Source organism: Rhinichthys klamathensis, unplaced genomic scaffold (assembly GCF_029890125.1).
Source record: "Rhinichthys klamathensis goyatoka isolate OS25496 unplaced genomic scaffold, OSU_Roscu_1.1 h1tg000019l_1, whole genome shotgun sequence".
Taxonomy (NCBI): Eukaryota; Metazoa; Chordata; class Actinopteri; order Cypriniformes; family Leuciscidae; genus Rhinichthys; species Rhinichthys klamathensis.
In genome coordinates this window covers 7818038-7841647 of record NW_026606570.1, presented here as the reverse complement: position 1 = coordinate 7841647, position 23610 = coordinate 7818038, and the positions used below count along the sequence as shown (strand labels likewise).

The 23610-nt window shown below is 40.2% G+C and overlaps 1 protein-coding gene across 12 annotated transcripts in view; it reads right to left on the bottom strand.

The window, feature by feature from the left end:
• Positions 1-23610, bottom strand: part of mctp1a (multiple C2 domains, transmembrane 1a) — a 200330-nt gene that overhangs the window by 153512 nt on the left and 23208 nt on the right. Inside the window, exon 1 of one of the 12 annotated variants that reach the window (XM_056238096.1) lies at positions 21465-21548. The exons of 9 other annotated variants lie outside the window; for them this stretch is intronic. Coding sequence is in view for 2 of the 3 variants with exons in the window: in XM_056238080.1 (XP_056094055.1) it covers positions 1860-1901 (42 nt within the window). In the remaining variant the exon portion in view is untranslated. Of the gene's footprint in view, positions 1-1679; positions 1805-1859; positions 1973-21464; positions 21549-23610 lie in introns of those variants that run through there. 2 more of the 12 variants (XM_056238080.1, XM_056238087.1) reach the window with 2 other exon arrangements.

Here is a 23610-nt window from a genome sequence, read left to right as displayed (position 1 = left end):
ATAATAGTTACAATTTTCTTGGCAGTATGAGTGCAATGTGTGATGTCAAACCTTGCAGGCTAGCCTACTCTTACCCTAAAATCCTATTTCTTTTTTTCAGTTTTATACACAATTGTATTCTGTTAGCTAGACTAAAAACAGTATAGTAACCATTGTCAATAAAGGACTGGGCTAAGGCTGAAAGGTGGACATGGGGGATATTTCAATGGTCCTCTGCATAGTGACAAAACATCTAAACATTTTGACTTGCAGGGCTTACACAATGCCAAAGGGACGAAGCATTTTGGGGGCACTGTTTAAATGAGAAAGAAATTTAGTTTTGACACATGAGTGAACTGTTTTGGGAGAGGTATGAGCTTTTGCAGGTGAACCATGGTGTTGTGCTGAACTGTAAGACTGTTTTGCCAAATTATCCTAGAGTTTTGAGAATGTCATTTCTGTTTCAAGAAATGAGCCAAACCAATTGAGAAAAACTGCATAATGGGTTGAATAATCTCACCCCACAACATTTAGGCATTAGTTCATAGCATAAATTTTTACATGCAAAATGGTTGAACAAGTTGTCATAATATGTCAAGCATATTTATATACATTTCCATTAGACTTTTTTTCTAAATCTGTCCTGTTCAGATAGATAGATAGATAGATAGATAGATAGATAGACAGACAGACACAGACAGACAGACAGACAGACAGATAGATAGATAGATAGATAGATAGATAGATAGATAGATAGATAGATAGATAGATAGATAGATAGATAGATAGATAGATAGATAGATAGATAGATAGATAGATAGATAGATAGATAGATAGATAGATAGATAGATAGATAGATAGATAGAAACATCCCATTTCAAAGCTTTATGCCAAACCTTTTGAAGATCTAGCAAAAACCAATAAACGGTAAATTTATGCCTGTTCTCCCTATTGCATAAAACATTTTGTTCCTGTTGTGCATATTCCTGATTTGTTTGCAAAATCAATACATTATTTAAACTCAAACTTTCCACAGCATACAATATGAATTATGACTCCTACTGCACTTTAGCAGTGGAACAATTTTTCAGTATCTCACATCTTTGCATATTTTCATGTACACTTTCATGTGTTTATTTGCTTATGGTTTGTGGAGAAACGATCAGAAACAGCCCAGTGAAATGAAATGAAAACCACATCAGGTCGGAGTTTCATCACATTCACCATCAAACACGGAACACATCCTGCAGATTGGGGTGTTTCCTCCACTATCATTTACATCACACTCTGTAGGCTCGTGGAAACACTTCTCTATGGGATTTTCACAGCCTGCAGCCTGATACTGCTGTTGTCCTCCAGCAATCAGCTGTCAGGGTGGAAAAAAAAACCCCGCGACAGCTGTCTTTACGAAAGAAAGAGAAAAAACAAACAGCAGGAAACCCCCCTGGTCTCCCTGCCATTTATTTCTCTCCTTCTCCACACCTCATCCCTCTTTTCTCTCTTCCCTTACAGCACTCCTTTTGTGCCATCCATAACATCCCTCTCAAGTTCCCAGAACACGTTCTTAGAAACCAAACACTGTCCCAAAAATAAACACAGTCCCTAGAGCAAACAACACATTGGAACATTTTCGCAAACCGAATCACATCTATCAAAAATGTTTCAAATGGAAACCAAATATGACAGAGCAGCTCTTTTACCTGAGCCTGACTTTTCGATCCCATCACGCAGCTGAACACACCAACTTTAACAGGAGATTAAGGTCCCCATTCACAGGCTCCTTGCCACACATGTGCCACAGAGGACTCCATCAGCAGACATTCATTAGAGGCAAAGCTGAAAGGAAAGCTACAAGAAAGGATCTAAGAGAGGATACATACAGACAGTCTTTGTCCCGCCGAGGTAAGAGAGAGTGCTAACATCCAGTCACAGAGATGAAGTGTCCACACACTCTACCCTCTCACTGCTGCCACTGCTGAGTCTGCCTCTGGTTTGCTGCCCTATATGAGCGGGAACCCGCCTCGCACACGCACACACACACACACACACACACATATGCATCCAGTGCACGTAGCAACTAGCTGTCAGAAGAGACAGGGAGGTTTTCTGCTGAACTTCTCAAATATCTCTCAATGACAGGGTACACACAGTCATATTATCCCATGAGCTGCTGGTTTTGATATAGAAAAATACGGACTTCAGGATACTGTATTGTAAATTCTTTTCATGGCTCTAGGGATGAAGTTTAATGAGCAGCTGTAGAGCATTTAAGGGTCAGAAAGCCACTCAACAGTGTCTGAGGACAACTGTCACCATTTTACCACTCCTGTCCTCTCTGAGCCCTTATCACTCTTTCTTTTTCCTTGAACACCTCCGTGGACAGTACATTGTTTCTTCATCTCTTAAAACAGCACATTTTCAGCTGACATTTTCTCTTCTTCTCTTTTGAAGGGATAGTTCACCCAAATTTGATAATTCCGTCAATATTTACTCACTTTCATGTCTTTCCAAATCTGTATGATTGTTTTTTACCAGTAAAGAGAACCAGAGAACGACACACTGATCATGGCTATCAAGCCAGCCTAGTCCATTGTTTTGTGCTTCATATTCCAAGTCTTCAAGCATTTTTGGAACAGTCCATGTTGTTAATATATTTGCTGCATCTCTCAATTTTCATCATTCATTAAACAATTTTAAACCGGCATGTTATACTCATTCATATCGTGACATCAAATGACATCAAAACCATATTTGTATCTGAAGGTGTACACATGTAAGATTTAAGCACTTTAGCTGAGTGAAAAGATCAGTCTTATCCAGAAAATCCACAAATCTATCATATAGATGTAGCAAAACTCTTTTTAAAGATTCGTCAAAAATTCTCTTTAGTGTTCCCAGGACAAAACAGCATGCAAATTTAGAAATATATATACTCTGTTACACTAAAAAATAAATAATGTAAAAAATAAATAAATAATAACAGAATTTCCGATTTTGGGTGAGCTATTCCTCAAATCTCCTGCACTTTTCTTCCTTTAAAAGGATAGTTCACCTAAAAATTCTGTCATCATGTCATGTCTTTCCAAACCTGTATGACATTCTTTCTTCTGTGGTACATAAAATATTTGGAGAAATGTCTTTTTTTTTTTCAGTTCAATGGAATTCATTGGTAACCAAATTTGATTACCAACATTATTTTTGCTCTTGTCTTGTTACTCTCTGCTCTTGTTATTTCTTTCACCAAGACACCACCGAAATGAATTATCCCATGAATACTATTTGAGGAAATGACTAATGTGCTCTATGCAGGTGCATAATGACTGGCTCAAAGAAGTACCAAAACTGAGCCAAAATGGTTAATTTAATTTCCACTGAAAATAATTCAAGCTGAACCATGCAGGCAGACTGTTATCGCTTCTATCTGCACAAATGTTGGAGCAGCAGTTTGTACCTTTTGAAAAAGATAGATGCTCTTCTGACAAGTTTATTGTTCAATTCAGTAAAAGATTAATTCAGTTTATTCAGATAAAGCAGGAGTCAGTCAAAAATGTACAAAACTCAACACAACGGTATAATGATTTTATGGTGTCCCTCAAAGTTCTGTCCTAGGTCCACCACTGCTGACTGTTTACATGCCATCATTTCACGTTCGTGAAACATTATACACAAACATGGTGTTAGCTTCTATTGCTCCATATATGACACTAAGCTAACAGCTACTACAAAGATAATGGATCTTTGTAGATAGATTCATCATGTCAACTTTAAGACAATAAAAAACACATACATTGAAACTAACATCCTGTCCAATATTTGGAAATCAAACATGGTCCTAATATTTAAGGATAAATTAAAATATCATATGATTAGGTGTCTCCTGCATTCTACTTTGAAAATACTTGTTTTTTTTGTTTCTGTTTTTTCCAAAAAATAATGACACGTTTTCCTTTTCCTTAAGTTTTCATTTGATCAGTGATGCAGTATGAAATGGGAGATTTACTTTGGTGAATGCCGAAATTGCTGATTTAGGGTTTATTGAATTGTACATAATTTCCAATGCAACTTTCTTTTATGTCTTATTAGGAGTAATTGATCATTTATAATTTATTCGGACCGGGACGATTTCAGCAGGTTACACAATGAACTATAAATAAGCCTTATAGCCCATTGGCTTTTATAAATGTATTAATGTGACGGCTATTTTTTGATTTCCCACCACATACCTAAACATATAAAAATTATCTATATTAAATGGCACTTTGTTTATTTTTGAGCTAACGAGTTAGCTTGAAATGTACATAATTACAGCTATTTAAATACCTGATCAATAGTGCTAATCCCACTATCTGCAGTTACTCATTGAAGCCTCACTAAATTAATGCCACCATAATTACAACTTTTATGGGCTGTGAATCTGTGCAGGATCTGTAAGAGGCCATTAATCACGATTAATCTCTCTGATCCTCTGCCCAGGTGTTCTTGAGCAAATGGATTCCTATAGAAATGCCTCTACAGAGAGAGTGTGGGTCTCCCACATCATGAAAATGGGTCAGCCCAGGTGCATGGAAAAACCCACACCTATGACTCTCATTGGCTGCAGAGGATGGGATGAGAGAGAAATAGAGCAACTGCACTTTGATGAAATGGAGGTGGTTTGGTAAATAGTGTCAGTGAACTGACATAGTTGGACGTCTCAAGTTACTTTAGGTCAAATGTATTCCACTGACAAATCATGGCATTCAACAAACTCCAACACATATGAATGGCAATTATGTAAGTAGTACCATGGTATTCTTTGAAGTACCTCACATGACTTTAACTTGATGGATGTAAACCAAAAAGTAATATTATTTATAATAAATCAATGAGACATCAGTGCAAACACAGCTCTAAATTGCGTATAATTTAGAATTTCAGAACACATTGTCACGGTGTGGGTTTTGTGTCTTGTTCCTTGTTGTTGTCTGTCCTGTGATTCACTGTTTGCCATGTGTCTTGTTAATTGTTTGATCATTGTTCACAGGTGTTTCGGATTTACCACGCTCCCTTGTTATCTTGTCTAGCTCGTTTGTCCCTTGTATTTAAGCCCTGTGTTTCAGCCCTGTCTTTGTGAGTTCTTGTTTGATTGTTTACGTGTATGTTGGTTGTTGCTATTCTTGAATCCTGTTCCTGAGTCTGGTTTCATGTATGGTTTGTAGTCTATTGAATAAAGTGTGCTGCAGTTGGATCTTGCTTCAACCACGCAAAACGTAACACACATAGTGCTTTAGTCTTTTGAATGGCCATCAGTCATCACTAAAATGACTCATCAGTATAACTTTTGCTTGTGATGTAGCAATCATAGGATTTTCATCCATCGCTTGATTGAGGAATGAGGATCCCCTCTGACCCCATGGAACCCAGTGCCACATCACAAGAACAGAGATTCTCAGAGAGCCCATCTCCACTCAAGTACTCTTACATAAAGTAATCAAATTTTCATCATGTGGAACTCAAGTGTCCTCTCTGAATCTCCAAATGTCAGTGCTGCTCTCTTCTATTATAACAAGCAGCAGATGTTTTAGAGTAAAATAGAGATGTACAATCTCATAGACCTTTCTGAAGGAGAGACCATGTGTAGAGCTGTTCCACATCCGCCATGTGGCAGCTCATTAAGTCAGGAAGAACAGAAGGAAACATCCTGTAATGAGGAACACAGGAAACTTTGGCACTGTTCTTAAGACATCACTCACCGCCAGCTCACTGTTTGATGTGTATCAAAACCCAGCATGAAAAACAGGTAAACCGAATCCTGTGTGTTATTGTTGTTTGAACCATCTACCTTTCATGAATGGCTTGTTTAAATACTAATGAAACATTTCCATGTATATTTCATAAGGAAAGTCTTCATTAGACAAACACTGACAAACCTCTGCAAACCACAACAGGATAGTTTAGACCATTTAAAGGGCACCTATTATGGAATTTTGAAAATTACCTTTCATGTAGTGTGTAACATAGATCTAAGTGAATGAAAACATCCTGCAGAGTTTTAAATATGAAAGTTCACCGTATACAAAGTTATTGTCTCTCAAAAGTAAGAGTCGACTCTGAGTCGCTGATATGAATCGATAGACGAACAATGCTTTTTCTCTATCTAGATGATGTCAACTTGACAAGTTATTTGAATAAGATACGCCCACTCATTGCGCGCGCAGACACCAGGGTAAACTTGAAAACATCATGTCGACAACAAGACGCTGTGTTCTGAAGTGCGAATCAAAAGCAACCTTTTTTCACTGCCCAGGGAGGAGCATTTGAAGACTTAGTAGTTCATATTCAACTATACCACACAAGTATAGGCCGAACCTTGTGCTGTGTTCGCGTCATTTTAATGACGATTGCTTTACAAACATAACTGCTTTCAAGTGTGGATTCGCAAGCCGGTTGATACTGAAGGAAGGTTCAGTGCCAATTTTATTTGGATCAGCTTCCTCCTCCGAATCACAACCTGTAAGTATTATTAATAATTGTTGCTTTTATGTGTTTTGTAGCATGCTCAATAATTATTTGTGTGTGTTGTGTAAGTTACGCTCAGCTTCTAGGTCTCCAATGTCAATTTTTTTTTAAATATGTGAAATGTATGTCGTTGTTATTGGAGTTGTCATAAAGAATAGAGCAATACCTTGTAGTACTGCAGTGCTTTATCAATATGTTTATGCGTTGGGCTAACGCAAACAATAACTGATTGGGTCATCTGACCAATCACTGCAGATTAGTGTCACGCAAAGGAGGGGTTTGTAAAAATGAGTCGTTGAACGAATCATTTGGGAGTCGGTGAGCAAATCCGGTAAAAATAAATGCATATTATAAGACAACAAAAGTGGTTTTTTGTCATTGCATGCATGTAAAACTGTTGTTGGGGACTCCCAAAACAATATTAGGAACATTTTAAATGCCATAATAGGTGGCCTTTAATATCAGTTGAAAAAAATTAAAACAATAAATTAGGTTTCCATTACACGAGAGTAGATGTTAAAACTTCATGCTGATTTGTACTCGGCTTTCGCCAAGATAAGCAACACTAAGACGTAGCTTTACAGTAAACTATGCTTCTCCATCCATTTACGCTTCTTTCCATATGGTGGTGTGACTCCCCTTCTGTCCGGCGTTAACGGCTGCAGTGTACTTGGCGCGTCAGCACACACGACGACTGCAACTATAGTGTAGTCTCCCTAGTGGACAAGCACGACAACCGTCTGGATTGAGACGAGTAGGGGACATCTCTAGGGTCTTCAAGTGGGCACCTTCCGTCCTCAGTGTTTCGTCGACTAGCCCACGACACCTCAAGAGCGCTCGACAGTGACTCTGGCGTCCCAGAGTCACCCCCCTCCGTCCCCCACTCAACTCAGCCCAGCTTACTGACCTCTACATCCCTCCTGCTGCTGAGACCTAACCACAATCTCTCCGCAACCCAACCATACGCGCCAACCCGTTTGACTAAGGCTGTCGAGCCCCACTGGTGCGTTAATATGCAGTTTCAGTGGACAACGGTTCCGTATGGCATACCACCTACCGCAAAACACAATATCTGCCCAACCACCCGTCATTCACGCAATATACACAGGAAAGTAATGACTGTAAATACTATACAACCTATACAAATAAACCAACAGACTCTTCAAGTTTTTCAAGAATTCTACGAAACCGTAGCGTGGCGGCCTGTACACAGCCAGCTAGAATCTTTCCGTCTCAACCACAGCCAGTTGCTGCTCCTTTCTGCTACTTCAGATAAGTTCTTTACTGCGCGATGCAACTCTTGGCCACTGAATCCGACGTCTCTGAGGAACCGGGTTGTAGAGTGTGCCACAAAACCTCGACAACCCACTTCCACTGGATAAACCTGGACTCTCCATCCTCGCTGTTCTGCTTCAGTGGCCAGATGAGCATACCGCAGTTTCTTCCTCTCATATGCCTCATCTATCGCATCCTCCCATGGCACTGTTAACTCTATCAGTTGAACAATGCGTGCTGATCCAGACCACAAAACAATATCTGGTCGTAGGTTAGTGGTGGCAATCTCAGGTGGAAAAATAAGCCGTTGATCAAGATCAGCCAGCATCTTCCAGTCCCTAGCAGCTTCCAGTTGTCCTGGGCGAGAATTGGTGTTAACACCTTTTTTTGGTGGTTGCTCGCCTGGGCGGAGGAATATTGTCTTCTGCGTGTAATGTTTTGCTAGAACAGGCGGCAACTTATTGATCATACTACGCTTGCCTTCCAATGCTAAAGCCAAACATCGCAGTACTTGATCATGGCGCCAAGTAAACCGACCTTGGCTAAGAGCCACATTACATCCTGTCAAAATGTGCCTTAATGTGGCAGGTGATGAACACAAAGGACAAGAGGGATCCTCTCCTACCCAGAGGTTTAGGTTCTGCGGTGATGGGAGAACATCATATGTTGACCTAATAAGGAATCCATTTGGAATCCTAAATAAGGTTCCATTTGTTAACATTAGTTAACTACAAAATACTACATTATTAAAATCAGGAGTTGTACCTGTTAATATTATTTAATATAGCTAATTATATTTAACTAAGATTAACAGAATAATAAATACTGTTACTGTAATACTCTTATATAATGTTCATTGTTAGTTAATTGATTAACTAAAGTTTACTAATGGGAACTTATTGTAAAATGTTACCAAGCGAACTTATTTCCATGAGGGCTAAATGACTGGCTGTTATGCATCTTGGTGAGTAAGTACTCAACTAACACTAAACCAGAGGTCACCAATTACATAAACAAATGTAGCTATAATAAATACACATATTTGAGACAATATGTGAAATCAAGAGGCACACTGCTTGCCATGACAATGGAAAGCCACTGTGGAAGCAAGCGGCAATGGAACAGAACTGTCTAGGATTGTCCAGACTTTGTTGGGAAGAAAATGTAGAGGCTGCAGTTCCCCTGTGACCTCTTGGAGCTTTAATTGAATACCCCTGCACTAAACTTATCCTAAAAGCTGATAGGTCAGTCTGTAGGGTGCACTGAATGGTTCGCTGAAGCATTAAGGCACACACTTGTCCTTGTAGCACCTTATGTGGGACAAAGTGAACTGTGCAAGTGAACAGCGCCTTGTGGTATCATGCCAAAAAGGTACAAAATTACTTCCACGCACCTTTACCTTGACTGTTCCAAGCTGGTGGAGTGACCTGAGCCTTTAGCCATCTTCAAGAATCTACTTAAGATGCATCTCTTTCGCCAACATTTGACTCAATTATAATAACTCTTACTATACTATATCTATATATATTAAACTTGCTATGTGTGCTGCACTGGTCTAGCTGAGACTGGTCACGACATTTGAAATTAAATTTAAATATACAAAGTCCAAAGGCACAGGCCATAAACAGTAATTACCTGGGAGAAGAGCCAATGAAACAAGGAAATGTGCAATGATTGGCAGATAAAGAGAGATAGACAGAAGGTCAAAGAGACAAAAGAGAGGATGTCATGAAATTCTAGGTCATACTTCTTATTGTGATGATTTGTAATTGGAGAATTCTGAGGAAACCGCTGCTACAGTATATAAAATACACATTTATTTTATAGGGAATGAAATGAGCCTTATTTTCACTGATGCAGCGTGACATGCAGTTTTTCAGAGACACATAAGGTACAAAGACGTATAAAAATATATATTATATTGAGGTATGGAGGTTTGTTGAGAACAAAATAAAAATGATACCATAGGAATATTCACAGTTAGATAAAAACTACAAAAAAGAACAAAATGTATACTAAGTGATGAACATGCATGATTTAGACTTTAGCCTTTAATTTACATCTAAACAACAATCGACACACACACATAGTAGACATTTGACAGTATGAAATTTTCATATCACGATAATTGCTAAAGCTTTTATCGTGGTATTGAAAGTTACAAAACGTGAGTGCTGGTCCGCCCCAAAACCCAACCCTTAGTGGGGCGTAAGCATTATACGAAAACATACGAATGGGATTGTATAAATTCATATGAATTTCCCATCAATTTACCAAAATGTAAGTTAGTTTCAAATATGTTGGTTTACGGATTCAACCCCTTCAGGTAAATTTTCAAAAGGTTTTCTTAATATCAGGAAAAAGAATGTTCACTGTGCTATACATTCACCACATAGACTCCCAATGTAAGTGCATTACCATACATCACGAAACAGATGGACGAACTGAAATATTTTTCTGTTGTAATCGACAGCATGCCACAGATGATGTCAATTGAGCTTAAGCTCTATTTAACCCAGAATATTCCTTTAATATGGTGTATACATTATGTGAACAGTGTACTGCAGCACATACAAGCACACACAAGTAGAACATCCTACTTCTATATGAGCAGAAACGTCTAAGACATTCATATGCACACCCACACCAACACATCAGTCAGTGCTTTCACAGCAGGTAGGAGTGCACAATTCATCTACAAAACCAGTGCATTTGTGCAAATCGGTTCAAGCATATAACTGCAACAAAAATCGAACCCATTAAAACAAACACTCACACAATGGCTGCGTCCGAAAGCTTAAAAATTATGTCTTTGGAAAATGCATTTCAAGGTAGGAAGGCTTTAAGGCACATCCAAATCCAATGTTAACTATAGCTTCACTTCTTTACTCGTTAGATACCTTCGTTTGATCGATTTTTAAAGGCATGTATACTTCTCTGCCTTTGATATTCCGCAATGCTGTGCTTTCCATTCAGCTAAAAAAAGTAAATGTGGCATCTGAAAGTTGCGTTTGGTGGAACATTTTTGTGTGTAAATGTATGTTTTTGACCAACATTCTCCCACTTTTGTTGTCATTTCTAGCGAGAAATTACTATTGCAGTGATTCACCAAAGCATAACCACAATACCAAAATTCACAGCAGCAAATACCTTTTCTCCTTAAGATATATTAACTTGTCTCTATAGCTCAACTATAGCTGTTAAATTTTTTAGCACTTAATAATAACAAAAAAAAAAAAAACTTGATGACAACCTGAGTGTTGTTTTGTCTGTGTTCACCTTCTGTTTGCTCATTTTCAGTTGACCCAGTTTTCCCACGTGTTTCTTTGATTCATCTCATTCCCCTGTCCCTTGTTAATTAGTTCATAAATCCTCGTTTGGTTAAGTATTTATAGTCCCATGTTTCCTGAGTTCTTTGTCCTGTCTGAATGTCATGTTGGTGATGTGTTGGAAGCCTGTTTCTCCCTGAGTTAAATGGATTAAAAAGACTGTTCTCTTGTTATTTCGTCTTTGTGAGTACTCTTTGGCAACATATTGCGACACTGAGACTAGTACCAGTTTTTAGTTTCCTACAAAGACCGAATGCAGTAGCACTTCCTGTGGTCCACCTCCTGCAGGTACATGATGATATCAGAGTGCTCGGAGATAACGGCTGTTTCATTCACTGTGGATGAGGCACAGAGAAGAGAGAACTGGCAGATCATGCTGATCATTACCTGCTGATCTGATGGATATGTCAGATATAATGCTAAAAAAGGGCTGCTCTTTTATCATTGAAGTCACAATGAAATCAATATTGCCAATTCTTATTTTTTATGCAATATTGCAGTATTTATTATAAATTGTCCATGCATATCATTATTTTTTTAATTAATTTGCCCTCGTGACATCTCTTCTGTTCTCTGATGTGAGGCTAGGACAACCTGTTACTCACATGAGATCACACCAATAACAAATGACAACAATCCACAGATCCAATCAATTGCCAATGGACAAAATGAAGCCTTATATTTGTTCTTGTTCAACAAGCTGATTCACTTAGATACGTTACAATAGAAAAGCAAAGCCTATTGCAACTTCCGTTTCAAGCCGACTTTAACACAGGTTAGAGAGTTAAGCAGTGCAGTGAGATACATTTCGCTGTTGCCAAACCTAAAAATCAACATATATTAAGTCAATTAAATCAAAACACCCCATTTAGGGTTCTTACACATATTACATTTCCAAATTCCGTTTTTTTCCAGACTCAAATTTTCAAACCTACTGTATCTGTAGATTTTTCTTCAGACCATATTAACATATATGGTTCATACAGCCTTATTTTCATCATTATATTTGGTATATGGGCCATTCTACAGAAAAGGTTCAAACGTCTTGGAAAAAAATGTCTTTTTCCACATTTTGTATGTATGCAAACTGTATAATATCCAAGGTACGCATTACTAGTAATTGTACAGTTAATTCTCATATTGTATTTTTTGTCAGAAAGTTTTGTAATATTTTTCACCACCGAAACAATAATAATTTAATAAGAAGGCTTATATTGAAGGTATTAAGGTTTTGTTTACATCTTCCTTGTAATATATTATATTGTAAAATATATTTTTTGCTATTTTATTAAAAGGTTTCCACAGGTATAACAATTACAATTTTAACACTATTTCAAGTGTAATTTATAAGATTTGTTGTATATTTCGAATCCCATCTTTCTTTGTAAAAGGCATAAAGTTCTGTGTTATCACTGGTTTCAAAGTTAAGGACTAACCAAACACTATAATAACATCTTAGTTGATAATTGAGCCTAGCTCAAAGATAATAATGAGTACATGGTTACCTAACACAGTTCTGAACAGTTGTACATACACAAAAACTAAATTTGATTATTTTTACATAAAGTTTCATGATTTACAAAGAAAATGTTTTTTTTTTTTTTTTTTTTTTTACTTCACTTAAAAAAAAATTAAAAGATGTTTAAAAGCACCAAAATTTGCAAAAATGATTTCAATATCATTTTCATAATTTGAAATTTAGGGGTTTGGGACAGCCACCTACCAATTGAAAGTACCCAATAAATGATGATTTTATATATATTAAGCTTACTGATATTTTAAATATTATTGTTGGATTCAATAGCTAATAGTAGGAAACATCTAAGATTTGGATACTTAAATGCTTTTAAATGTGTTTTTTGGTTGTGGGACAGAAGTTTGCACCAATTCTGTAGAATGGCCCATACAGAACAGTCATCTGTAAATATTTTGTGTATAAAGTGATAACATGCTTAAATGATGAGACGAAACCTAAAATGCCTTATAACCTGCATATATATTCGTCCTCTGTATTTAACCCATTGAAGTTAGTGCACACACATGAAGCAGTGAGTGGTGAACACACACACACACACTGCAAACCAAGTCACTTTAGTATAGAACTATACAATTTAGTCTAGAACTACAATAGCCATCATGTTTAGCACACACAATGCCTCTGCACACGATTTCTGTAAATGGGAAAACAAAATAACTTGCATTACATATTTGAAAAAGTTACTCAGATATTTTGTTGTAAATTTACCTTACTTGAAAAAAGTTTACTTTTGGTTATAGCAAACTAAATACTACCAAGTGGTACTACATACTACTAAGTGGTTCTATGTTGGCCATGGCCCATGATACTGTCTAAAAAGTAGCTTGAGAACGCTCACATGTATGTGTGTATTTTGGCACACATTATTGCACTTATCTTTCATATGAACACACTGTGCAGTTATTTTGTCAATTTTAATTTATTTTTCACATAAAGTTGATTTTAATATATCAGTTTTGCTGAACAGTGATCATACACCTCTGAAACTAATGTAAATATAATAATGAAGATATTATAGAGGGATTTTCCCACTGCTCTCTAAATTTACCAGATACAATTCTGAATTAACATCCATCATAAATTAGATATGACACAATATCCAGTAAGGGGTCAAAAGCTCCTCTTAAGCTTATACTTGTATGTCAGTTTTTAAAAACATTTAGATACAGATTGGAAAAGACAGCCTTTGACAACTTTAGTTGCCCCCTGGCTTAAATGAGTTAAGGTGAGGAACAAGAGAGCGTCTGGCTGATTGAGTGAAGCATCAGATATCATATACAGACTGCCAGCATGAAGCCTGCAGCGCTGCGTGCGTGTGTGTGTGTGTGTGTGTGTGTGTGTGTGTGTGTGTGTGTGCGTGTGTGTGTGTCTTTAGTGGGCAGTGAGTGAGCATTCAAATGACTGCGCCTGCACTCTCTCTCTCTCTCTCTCTCTCTCTCTCTCTAGGTTATACTAATGAAAGTGGCAAAACAAGTATCATCTGTCTTCTGTGCAACCTCCACTTCTGCAAACAATATCCTGAGAGGATCACTGTGCAGCTCTCATCTCCAGCTGTAAATATCAGCATGAACACAAAGATAATTTGCAGTTGCATTTGACTCAGCACAGACTCTGCATATAGACCAGCTTCACAATCATTTCTGTCTCACGTACCAACAAGGCTCAAGTTCATCAACATCAAACAAGAAATGTGTTCCTACCGATTCATATCTGGACTAGTGGCAAATAACCTGCTATGTGTTATAAATTTAAGAAATCATGAAAATAATTAGGAATGCACCCAAATGAAAATCCTGGGCTGAAACCGAAAATTCAGGATGCACTTGGCCGACAAACAAAAATAAATAATAAATTAATAATCAATTAATTATTCAAACTTATTTAAGTCAACACTCAAATAGCTGTATCTGAGTTGTACAAACATTTAAATTGCACATAAGGCTGTTTTATAACAACTTTTTAAAGTCCCCCAGTAGTCAATAATTGTATCCCTTAAAACTCATCTTTGACCACCAAAATGACATATTTAAACGTTCTTTGCTTGAATAGCTTGCCTCAAAATAGCTCAAATGTAACTCTACACACTTGCCTCATTTATTACACGCGGTTCTATGAATATGTAAATTAGCCCCACCTCCACTCACTCACACCAGCTCAGAGATCCACTCATTGACGATCACACATTGACGTGATTGGTTACAAGGTAGTTTATGACGTCAGCAACACCAGCGATTTCAAACCGAGTGTTTGAGACTGTCTTTGGTTCACTGCTAGCCTGACGTCGTCATACTCCGATTCTAGTCAGAATGTGAGTCTGATACTGCTCCATTGGGCTGTAATTATGGGGCGTGTTTCAACCGAACCAGGAAAGAAAATGCCTCTGCACTCAATTGGATCAACCTACAACTAATCAGAGCAACGGAGTAAGTGACGTATGTTGAATCCCGTAGGAAGGACGGCAAAAACATCTTTCCGAACGACAAATGCCTTGATCGTGGTTCTCTGTTCCTCTTTTAAAATGAATGCGCTGTCTACATCTTCTATAACAGACGCGATGGCTGAATCTACACATCTAAATTCTACGGCGGCAGCCACCTTTGTTGCAAACGAATTCAACCCAAGCGCTCTTTGGTGACGTGGTTGATTACGTTACTGTTGATCATCTGTCCATCATCGTATAAAGCCCGCCTTGACAATTAGATTGGTCCAAACAGCTCTGGTTCGAGCATACTTGCTTCCCAACGGATCAAGTCCAGACCGAACCTCCCGACCTCAAATGTTGTGGGCGGGGCTAAGTTCGGCTGGCATCCAGGCTAGTTCACTGCAGTTTAAGGAGAAAATACTCAGCAATAGTTTTGACTTGTGCATTTGCACATGGTTTGTCTTAAAAACACACCATAGACATATAAACAACATTAAAAGCTTGATTTTCACTACAGGGGGACTTTAACACTAGAACTGCCAAGGGGTAAAATGTACCCATTTTTACCCACTAAGGCCACATCCACACGAAGCCAGAGCTTTCCCTATCTGATCTTTTTTTGTCCTCGTTCTAAAAAAATTTCGTAAACACGGCGTCATCTCAAGAAATATATGCGTACACACGAAACCACTGAAACTGACTGAAAACGATGTGGTATACATGCCAGACCAGTATGGGGCGCTGTAATTCTGCCACAGAGATACACTAAACAAGGAGAAGAAGACATGGAGTATGCGCATAACCTTGCACGCTCTATACGAACCCAACACGACAGCAAGGTGAAAACGAAGATTGCTCACCGTAATAGCATAGGAGCAGAAGGCTCAGTAGCTTCTGCAGCACGAACACAAGCATGTTGTTGCTGTAACGTGTGATGTAGCGGTGTGTGACTAATCCTGACATGTGGTGTGATGACATCATCGTTTCACAAAATGTGTGGATTGGCCGTACACATGAAAACGCAAGGGTGTTCAGATTTATCCACTCTGGGACCCGGTTTAAAAAAATAGCGGTTTCAGTGTCCCAAAACACTGTTCGTCGTCTGGACGAAACACCAATACGATACAAAATTTATACGTATACAGCTAAACGCGTCTCCGTGTGGACAGGGCCTAAGATAGAGGTAATCAGATTTAGTCACAATGGATAAAAGTCGATTTATGGATGTCAAACAGGTATTAGAGGCACTAAATGCCATGAGTGATGGTGAGTCTGATAGTAGGGAGATATCAGGGCTGAGTGATGCATCCTGGGAAGGCTCATTATCTGACGGGTCATCTGACAGCGATTTCATGACTCTAGACATTACTTTGTGAAGGCAGTGGAAAAATACAGTGACATAATGGGCCCTATCTTGCACCCAGCGCAATTGACTTTGTACACCGACGCATGTATCATTCCTATTTTGCACCCGACGCACAGCGGACTTTTCCCTACACAGACGCACATCGGTAAATTAGGGAATGAACTTGCACTCCTGGGGCGGTTCAGTGAAAAGAGGAGGAGTGTTCCGGCGCAAACGTTCCCTGGTGCTATTTTGCAGTTTCAGAAAACAATTCCGCCACAGACCAGGAAAAACCTAGTCTAAAGTCATTGGCGCGTTATTCAGATGCTATTTTAAGGGCGCATGCTTAGCCAGAATGTAGCGTGTGCACAACGCGCATACACTTTGCTTCTCTCATTTACACAGACGCAGCAGTTTCCATTTTTGCAAACCATCCATAATTACAAGGAAAAATATTACCACACGAGGGATATCATTGTGGTGTCCATGAAGATGTGAAAAAATAGGGATAAATCTAGCTTACACATTTACCCAAATTATTATACGCCTGTTTAACCAAAGCTAATTTGGGTGGGTTTCTCCCATCCCCATACAATGTCACTTCTCTGTCTTTTACGGCCCTGACGAGAACGTCCGTCTCCTCGGCTGTGAACCGCTCCTGGTGTGCGCCTGGCAAATCCGGCATTATAATAGCAATCCACCATGGAACAAGCGCGCCTGCTTTTAAAGGGAATGTGAGATGACGCTCTGATTTGGTTTATTGCACGTTATGCCCAAACCACACCTATGAGTAATGTAGCTACTTCAGACTAACCCATTTTAGAGTCATTTATCCCGCCGGTATAATAACAACAGCGCGGAGATCCGCCCACAAAGTTACTTGCGTTTCGCGTTTGATACTTGCGTTTCAGATTGTTAAAATAGGGCCCAATATGTTTTTTAGCAATATCAAAACAGTAGCCGTGTGCATGGGTAAATTTTACCCGCTGGCAGTTTTAGGTATACAACAACCCCTGGCAGTTCTAGTGTTAATAATATAATTATTTCTACTACAGTTTGTTGGTGAAATATAAAAATGTAAACAACAGTAATAACTTGTTTTCCTGACAAATTTATTTAGACACATTAAATAATGAAGGCATCACTAACAGGTTAAGTTCAAATATAATGAATATTATAATACAGTACATATATTTAGCAAACACTCTTCTTGAGTTATTTTTTCTAGCTAACTAATGAGTTTATGGACATTGAATAGCTTTCTTGAGGTAAATGTAACGTTAAGTAACATTGTATAGCCTGTTTTATTGACGTCTTTCCCAAACACTGATTGAGCGATTACATAAGACAGGATTCATTTCGGTAAGTTAGTGTATCTTTCAAGATACCTTCTGATGTTCACCCATGTTTATTTCGTGCTGTAACTAAAGAGGAGATGAGATGATCGGTTCACATGAACTTGAGCCATACTGCAGCTTTAACTGAGGCACTACAGTGATCTGTCACGCCATATTAAAGAGCGCCAAAACAACATTTATTGTTTCAATTTTGTAATAAAATCATCTGAATTTAATGCTTCATATTAAAAGTAACCAAGCACAAAGCTTTTTTGCGAGTATTGGATGGCAGGCAAGCTACAAATGTTTAGTGAAGTGTTCACACACATCAACAGAAAAAAGCACAGACTAATAGATTTTAAATTTAAGAAACCATATCATTACAATATTACCATATCATTACAAAATTATTAATATTGTCAATCCAAAGCTAGTGTCCACACAGCTGACATGTTTAACTATTGCAGCTTATCCACGTTGTGTGCACAAAGACGCTGAACATAGTCAAAACAGTCAGCTTCCAAATAAAGGAAATTTACCCTCTGGAAAATTGCACCTTTCCAATTGGTCAAGCAAATTTCTAAGAGGCGTGACCTCTGTTGAACTTAAAAGCCAACTTCACAAGTTCCTCCCTCTCGTCCATCTTCTCCTGGTTGCTGTACGAGGTCGCGGGCTGGCAGGCAACACATCGAGCAACACATGTGCAACTTCCTCGACAATAACAGATTCAGACTAACATCGACTAAGTTTATCATAATTTCTCCATTCAACGCGGAAAAAAGTGATTGCAACTTTAACACAATCAACTCACAGAACCATCCAGACCTTCTTCAGAACTTCACAGACTGCTTGAACTGCAAAGGCAATGCAAGTATCGTACATTTAACAAGGTGTTTTGAAATCAGAGACTGATGGTTCTTTTCATATGGTTAAATGACTCTTTTCCATAGCTTAATTTCCTGTTCCTATTTCCTTCTTTACACTTAAAACACAATCGGCATGAACCGCCTTTGTTGAAACAGGCCCTGGATGAGTGTGTGTCTGAGTGGGCCGTGCTTACTGTATGTGTAGGGGTGAACAGTGGGACGTGGGCACATTTCCTACTTTTAAAACACCTTCGGCGAGAGCCGGATAAACAGACATAATGCTCTTTTTGAGATTTATCTGGGTCGCCGTGAAAACGGCGTTTGGGTACAGGCGAGCGGGTTGTGCAACTGGCTTGTTGGCTGTAGAATACACATCTCCAGTCACCGCAGCCACGGGAACTGTGAGAGTGACACGTGCTGACTTCAAAGGCGGTCTGGCCGCATCGGGACTCGACCTTGGCCGTCTTCCTAGAGTCAGGAAGATTCAGTGTGATCTTGGGCCTGGGTCCCTGAGGAGGGGGGCAGCCTGCGACGGCCAGCCGAGCGTTGGCACTCTCTTGGTCGCTGACGCTGAGAAGCTGGCGGCGGGGAGGCTGTTTTCCGTGCAGGTGGCTGTTTCCTAGAGTGTCCTGACGCGGAACTCGAGCGTCAAGGGATGAAGTGCCGCATAGCCTGCGACGTCTTCTGGACCTCTGAAAAACGCTCCACAAACCCATCAACAGCTTGCCCGAAAAGCCCGGAAGGAGATACAGGCGCGTCAAGGAAGGAGGCTCTGTCAGCGTCCTTCACATCTGACAGCGTTAGCCACAAATGTCTCTCGACAACGGTGAGGGACGCCATGTTCCTCCCGATGGCCTGGGCGGCGGACTTGGTGGCTCGCAGAGCTAGGTCTGTGGCGCTCCTCAAGTCCATAAAGCTGTCGGGGTCCGTGCCCGCTTCGTCCAAGGAACTGAGAAGGTTGGCTTGGTATATCTGCAGCACTGCCATAGTGTGGAGTGCAGCTGAGGCTGCCTGGCCAGCGGTGGTGTAAGCGTGGCTGACGAAGGCGGAAGTAGTTCGGCAGGCTTTAGAAGGCAAAGCGGCCTTAGAACGCCATCCAGCGGAGGGCGGGCAAAGGTGCGTTGCGATCGCTTCCTCGACCAGAGGAATGGAAACATATCCTTTGTCCTTCGCGCCGTCCACAACGGAGAGCGTCGAAGAGACAGATGATCGCAGCCTGGCCGAAAAAGGAGCCTTCCAGGATTTCGACAGCTCCTCGTGCAGTTCAGGAAGAAATGGGGCGGGCCTCGTGGGAGGCGCTGCGCGGAGACCAGGAAGAAAGCAGCCGTCGAGTCTGTTGGGCGCGGGCTCATCGGGCAGCGACCAATCCAGGCCGGGGTCCTCCACGGCCTTCGTGAGGAGGCGGAGAAGCTTGGCGTCGATGCTGGCTCTAATCCTACTGGACTCCTGAAGAGAAGGGGCGGTGGCCGGAACTGAACCCGACCACTCTTCACTCCCCGAGGCGAGAAGAGAACAGCCGTCCTTTTCGTCGTCCCCTTCCGACTCGTCACGGGAGATGGGAGCGGCCGAAGTCGGGCGCTGGCCATCGGTGAGTGACATGGGGGAAAGCGAAGCACGCGGGAATCCCGCCGGCGTGCATTCGTCCACCGGAACCTCCTCAGGCGGCCTCTGAGAGCGGCCCTTCTTACGGCGCGGCGCAGAAGAGGGAGGCGGAAGCGCGGAATCCACATTGAAGATGGCCAGTCGAGCCTGCAGGGTCGACAAGGCCATGGTGTCACACTCGGGATATCCGCCCTTGGACAGCGCGTGGTCCGCGTGGTCTTGGCTCAAGCAGGAAGCGCAAAGGATATGACGGTCCCTGTTGACGAGAGGGGCTCTGCACGAGCCACAGGAAATACGAGGCATTTGTATCAACGCCTCTGCCCTTTTAGTCAGAGAAAAACGTGAGTGTCACGGCGGCGAACACACACAGAGCGTATGAGAAAGGATATGGGCGCCGGATAGCGCAGCAGGAACGGCGACTGAAGGCGAGAAGACGACCGGCTTCCTCAGAGAGCTCGTCCCGCTGAAAAGGCTTTTCGACGGCGCAGGCTTCTTCTCCGAGATCCAGCGATGTGAAGGCTTCGCTGAAGAGATGAAAATCAAGGAGCATCCTATTGAGCTCTGGCTTATATAGGCATAAGCCCTGCCCATTCGCACGGGACGTGACGACTGAGGGCGCCAGCTCTCGGCTGGTGCCACACCCTCATTGGTGCTTACGTCACGAGCAGTCCCTCGATAGGTTGAATCAGTTGCCGCAGAGCAGCCAATAGGCGCGCGAGCTGCCTCGCCTAGGTCTGCTCGCTGCAGCAAATGCATTTTAAATTAATACAAATTATAAGGATAATTTTTGGCTTCAGTATTCTCGAGAAAAGAGGTTTTTCCCGTAGCGTAAGCTAGCTTACGCAACACTAGAGTACTCTCATAAGAGAACCAAACCTACGCCACTGCCTGAGACACATGCTGTTTGTTTCTATCTGGGCTTTTTACTTGTGCTGCCCACAAAGGAGAATGCAAGACTGAGTGTGAGCGCAAACATGGCAAACACCATCTGCTTTGTTGCGTTTTTGGCTGGAAACGAAAGCACATGGCTAGTACACAAGTACGCCATGTTTACTGCTTTCAACAGGGAAAAAAACAATGTGCTTTTTAGGATAAATTAAAAGTGATACCGTCATGCAAGTAAGACAGTTTTCAAAGTGGCTTACATTTTCTAGGGACAATTCCCCTATCCCTTGCAGGGCTTCAACCTCCAACATTTAACTTACTAACACAGATATTTAAACACCCCACAATGAATAACTTTAAGCACTTAAAATGATTCAGTCTCATTTTACTCATTGCAAAGTTAGTAGGTGCCTCCAAGGAAAAGTGTTTCGCCCCCTTATTAGTGTATGATCAGCTTCATGAAGAAAGTTTCCTCACACCTCCATTAGTCATACAGCGGAGATGATTGTGCCACGGACTGAAACACAACCTTAACAAGCCTAATCATAGCATCCCTCCCTCTCTCAGCAGTCACGACCACATAATAGGCCAGTATTTATAGATCTGAGCGGCTCCTACAGCACAGCATTTTCTTGCTCAGGAAACAACTCAAGACTTATTATCTGTCTTAGACAAGCCTGTTGCTCCAAACCTGTATGACTTTCTTTCTACTGTTATACAAAAAAGAGGATATTTAAAAAATGTTGGTAACCAAATAGATTTTACTTCCTTTGCATGGTCAAAAAAAACGACATTTCTCAAAATATTTTCTTTTGTGTTCCACAGAGGAAAGAAAGCCATAGGTTTGCAATGGTGCGTAAATGATACAATGAAAGTTTTCATTTTGAGGTGAACTATCCCTTTAAGTCAAACATTTTTCCCATTTCAATTACCGGTAAGTTTTATCTATTACATTTATTATTTAATCAAGCGGACTTAGAGGCTGTTCACACATTGTATTCTTCCTGCTATGTTTTTGTTTGTCTTTGTGCATCGAGTCAGAGGGCCACTGAATGACATTCCAAGAATGATTTTGTCTTCAAAAATCTTTTTGCCAAACACTTGTCTTAAAACACCTGCATTCAACACCAACTGTTGCACTCCGTCAAGCTATCCAGTGTTATTTTTTATAATTAATTTTTACAAATTACAAATTTCATACCAGTGATGAATTGTATTTGATTAAAACTGTGCTGAATGTGCTCATTAGTGCACTGAGTTTCAACTCAAACGCACTTAAGGGACTGAGAACGTTTACTTGAGACTAGGAAATTGAGAAATTACGGTCATTATGTTTATGGTGTTTGTTTATGAAAGCATGCTGGGAAGTTCCTATGTGTGTTTTTGGTGTGTATATACACATTCTGGGAAAAGCACTTCCTAGAAAAGCAAAATTAGTGCTTTTCCCAGAACATACAGCCAGTACCTGGATAGGAGACCTCCTGGGAAAACTAGGTAGCTTCTGGAGGAAGTGTTAGGGAGGACAGAAGGGGGTGCTCACCCTGTGGTCTGTGTGGGTCCTAACGCCCCAGAGTAGTGATGGGGACACTATACTGTCAAAAAGCACCGTCCTTTGGATGAGACGTTAAACTGAGGTCCTGACTCTCTGTGGTCATTAAAAATCCCAGGATGTCCTTCGAAAAAGAGTAGGGGTGTAACCGCACCATCCTGGACAAATTTGGCCATTGGCCTCTGTCCGCATTGATTTCCTTTTGACATGACTGCATTTTTCCTGTGGAATTTTGCCTTACAAAGGTAAATATGATCACACATTTGGACAGGTTTTGATTCATTCATCTATTCTGGGAAAATGTGTATAATATACACTGACATTCCAGTACAGTGCAAAAATTAATTTTTGTTGTACAGTATAAATTCAATAATAGTAATATACCATAAGCTTGTAACAATTAATGTGATTCCTCAAATCTACACATTGTTTTAATGTGAGACATTTACTTCTGATTCATGAATATGTTTATGACATAGACTGAAGTCATCAGAGGTGACTAAACCAACACCTCCAACCTGTCCAGTTTCTTGAACACACCCACCAACACACACATACACAGATTCCTCAAATCTACACATTGTTTTAATGTGAGACATTTACTTCTGATTCATAAATATGTCTATGACAGAGCCTGAAGTTATCAGAGGTGACTAAACCGACACCTGTCCAGTTTCTCAAACACACCCACCAACACACACATACACACACTATGATTCAATGAAATGAAAACAGGATTTTCCTTTAATGACAATCTGCATATCGGAGTACATTTTGAGGATATGTAAGCTAAATTACAATACTCATGCAAAATGAGAATATATTTTATTTGAAGTCTGCTAGAATCTAGTACAGTTGTTGTATAGTTCAAATATTATGAGTTTTATGCTGCTTCAGTCCTGCTGTCCAATGTAGTGGACATGAAAAAAAATATATCCTAAAAAAACAAGTTGGCACAAATCTTGGTTTTAGACTAATTTATCCAT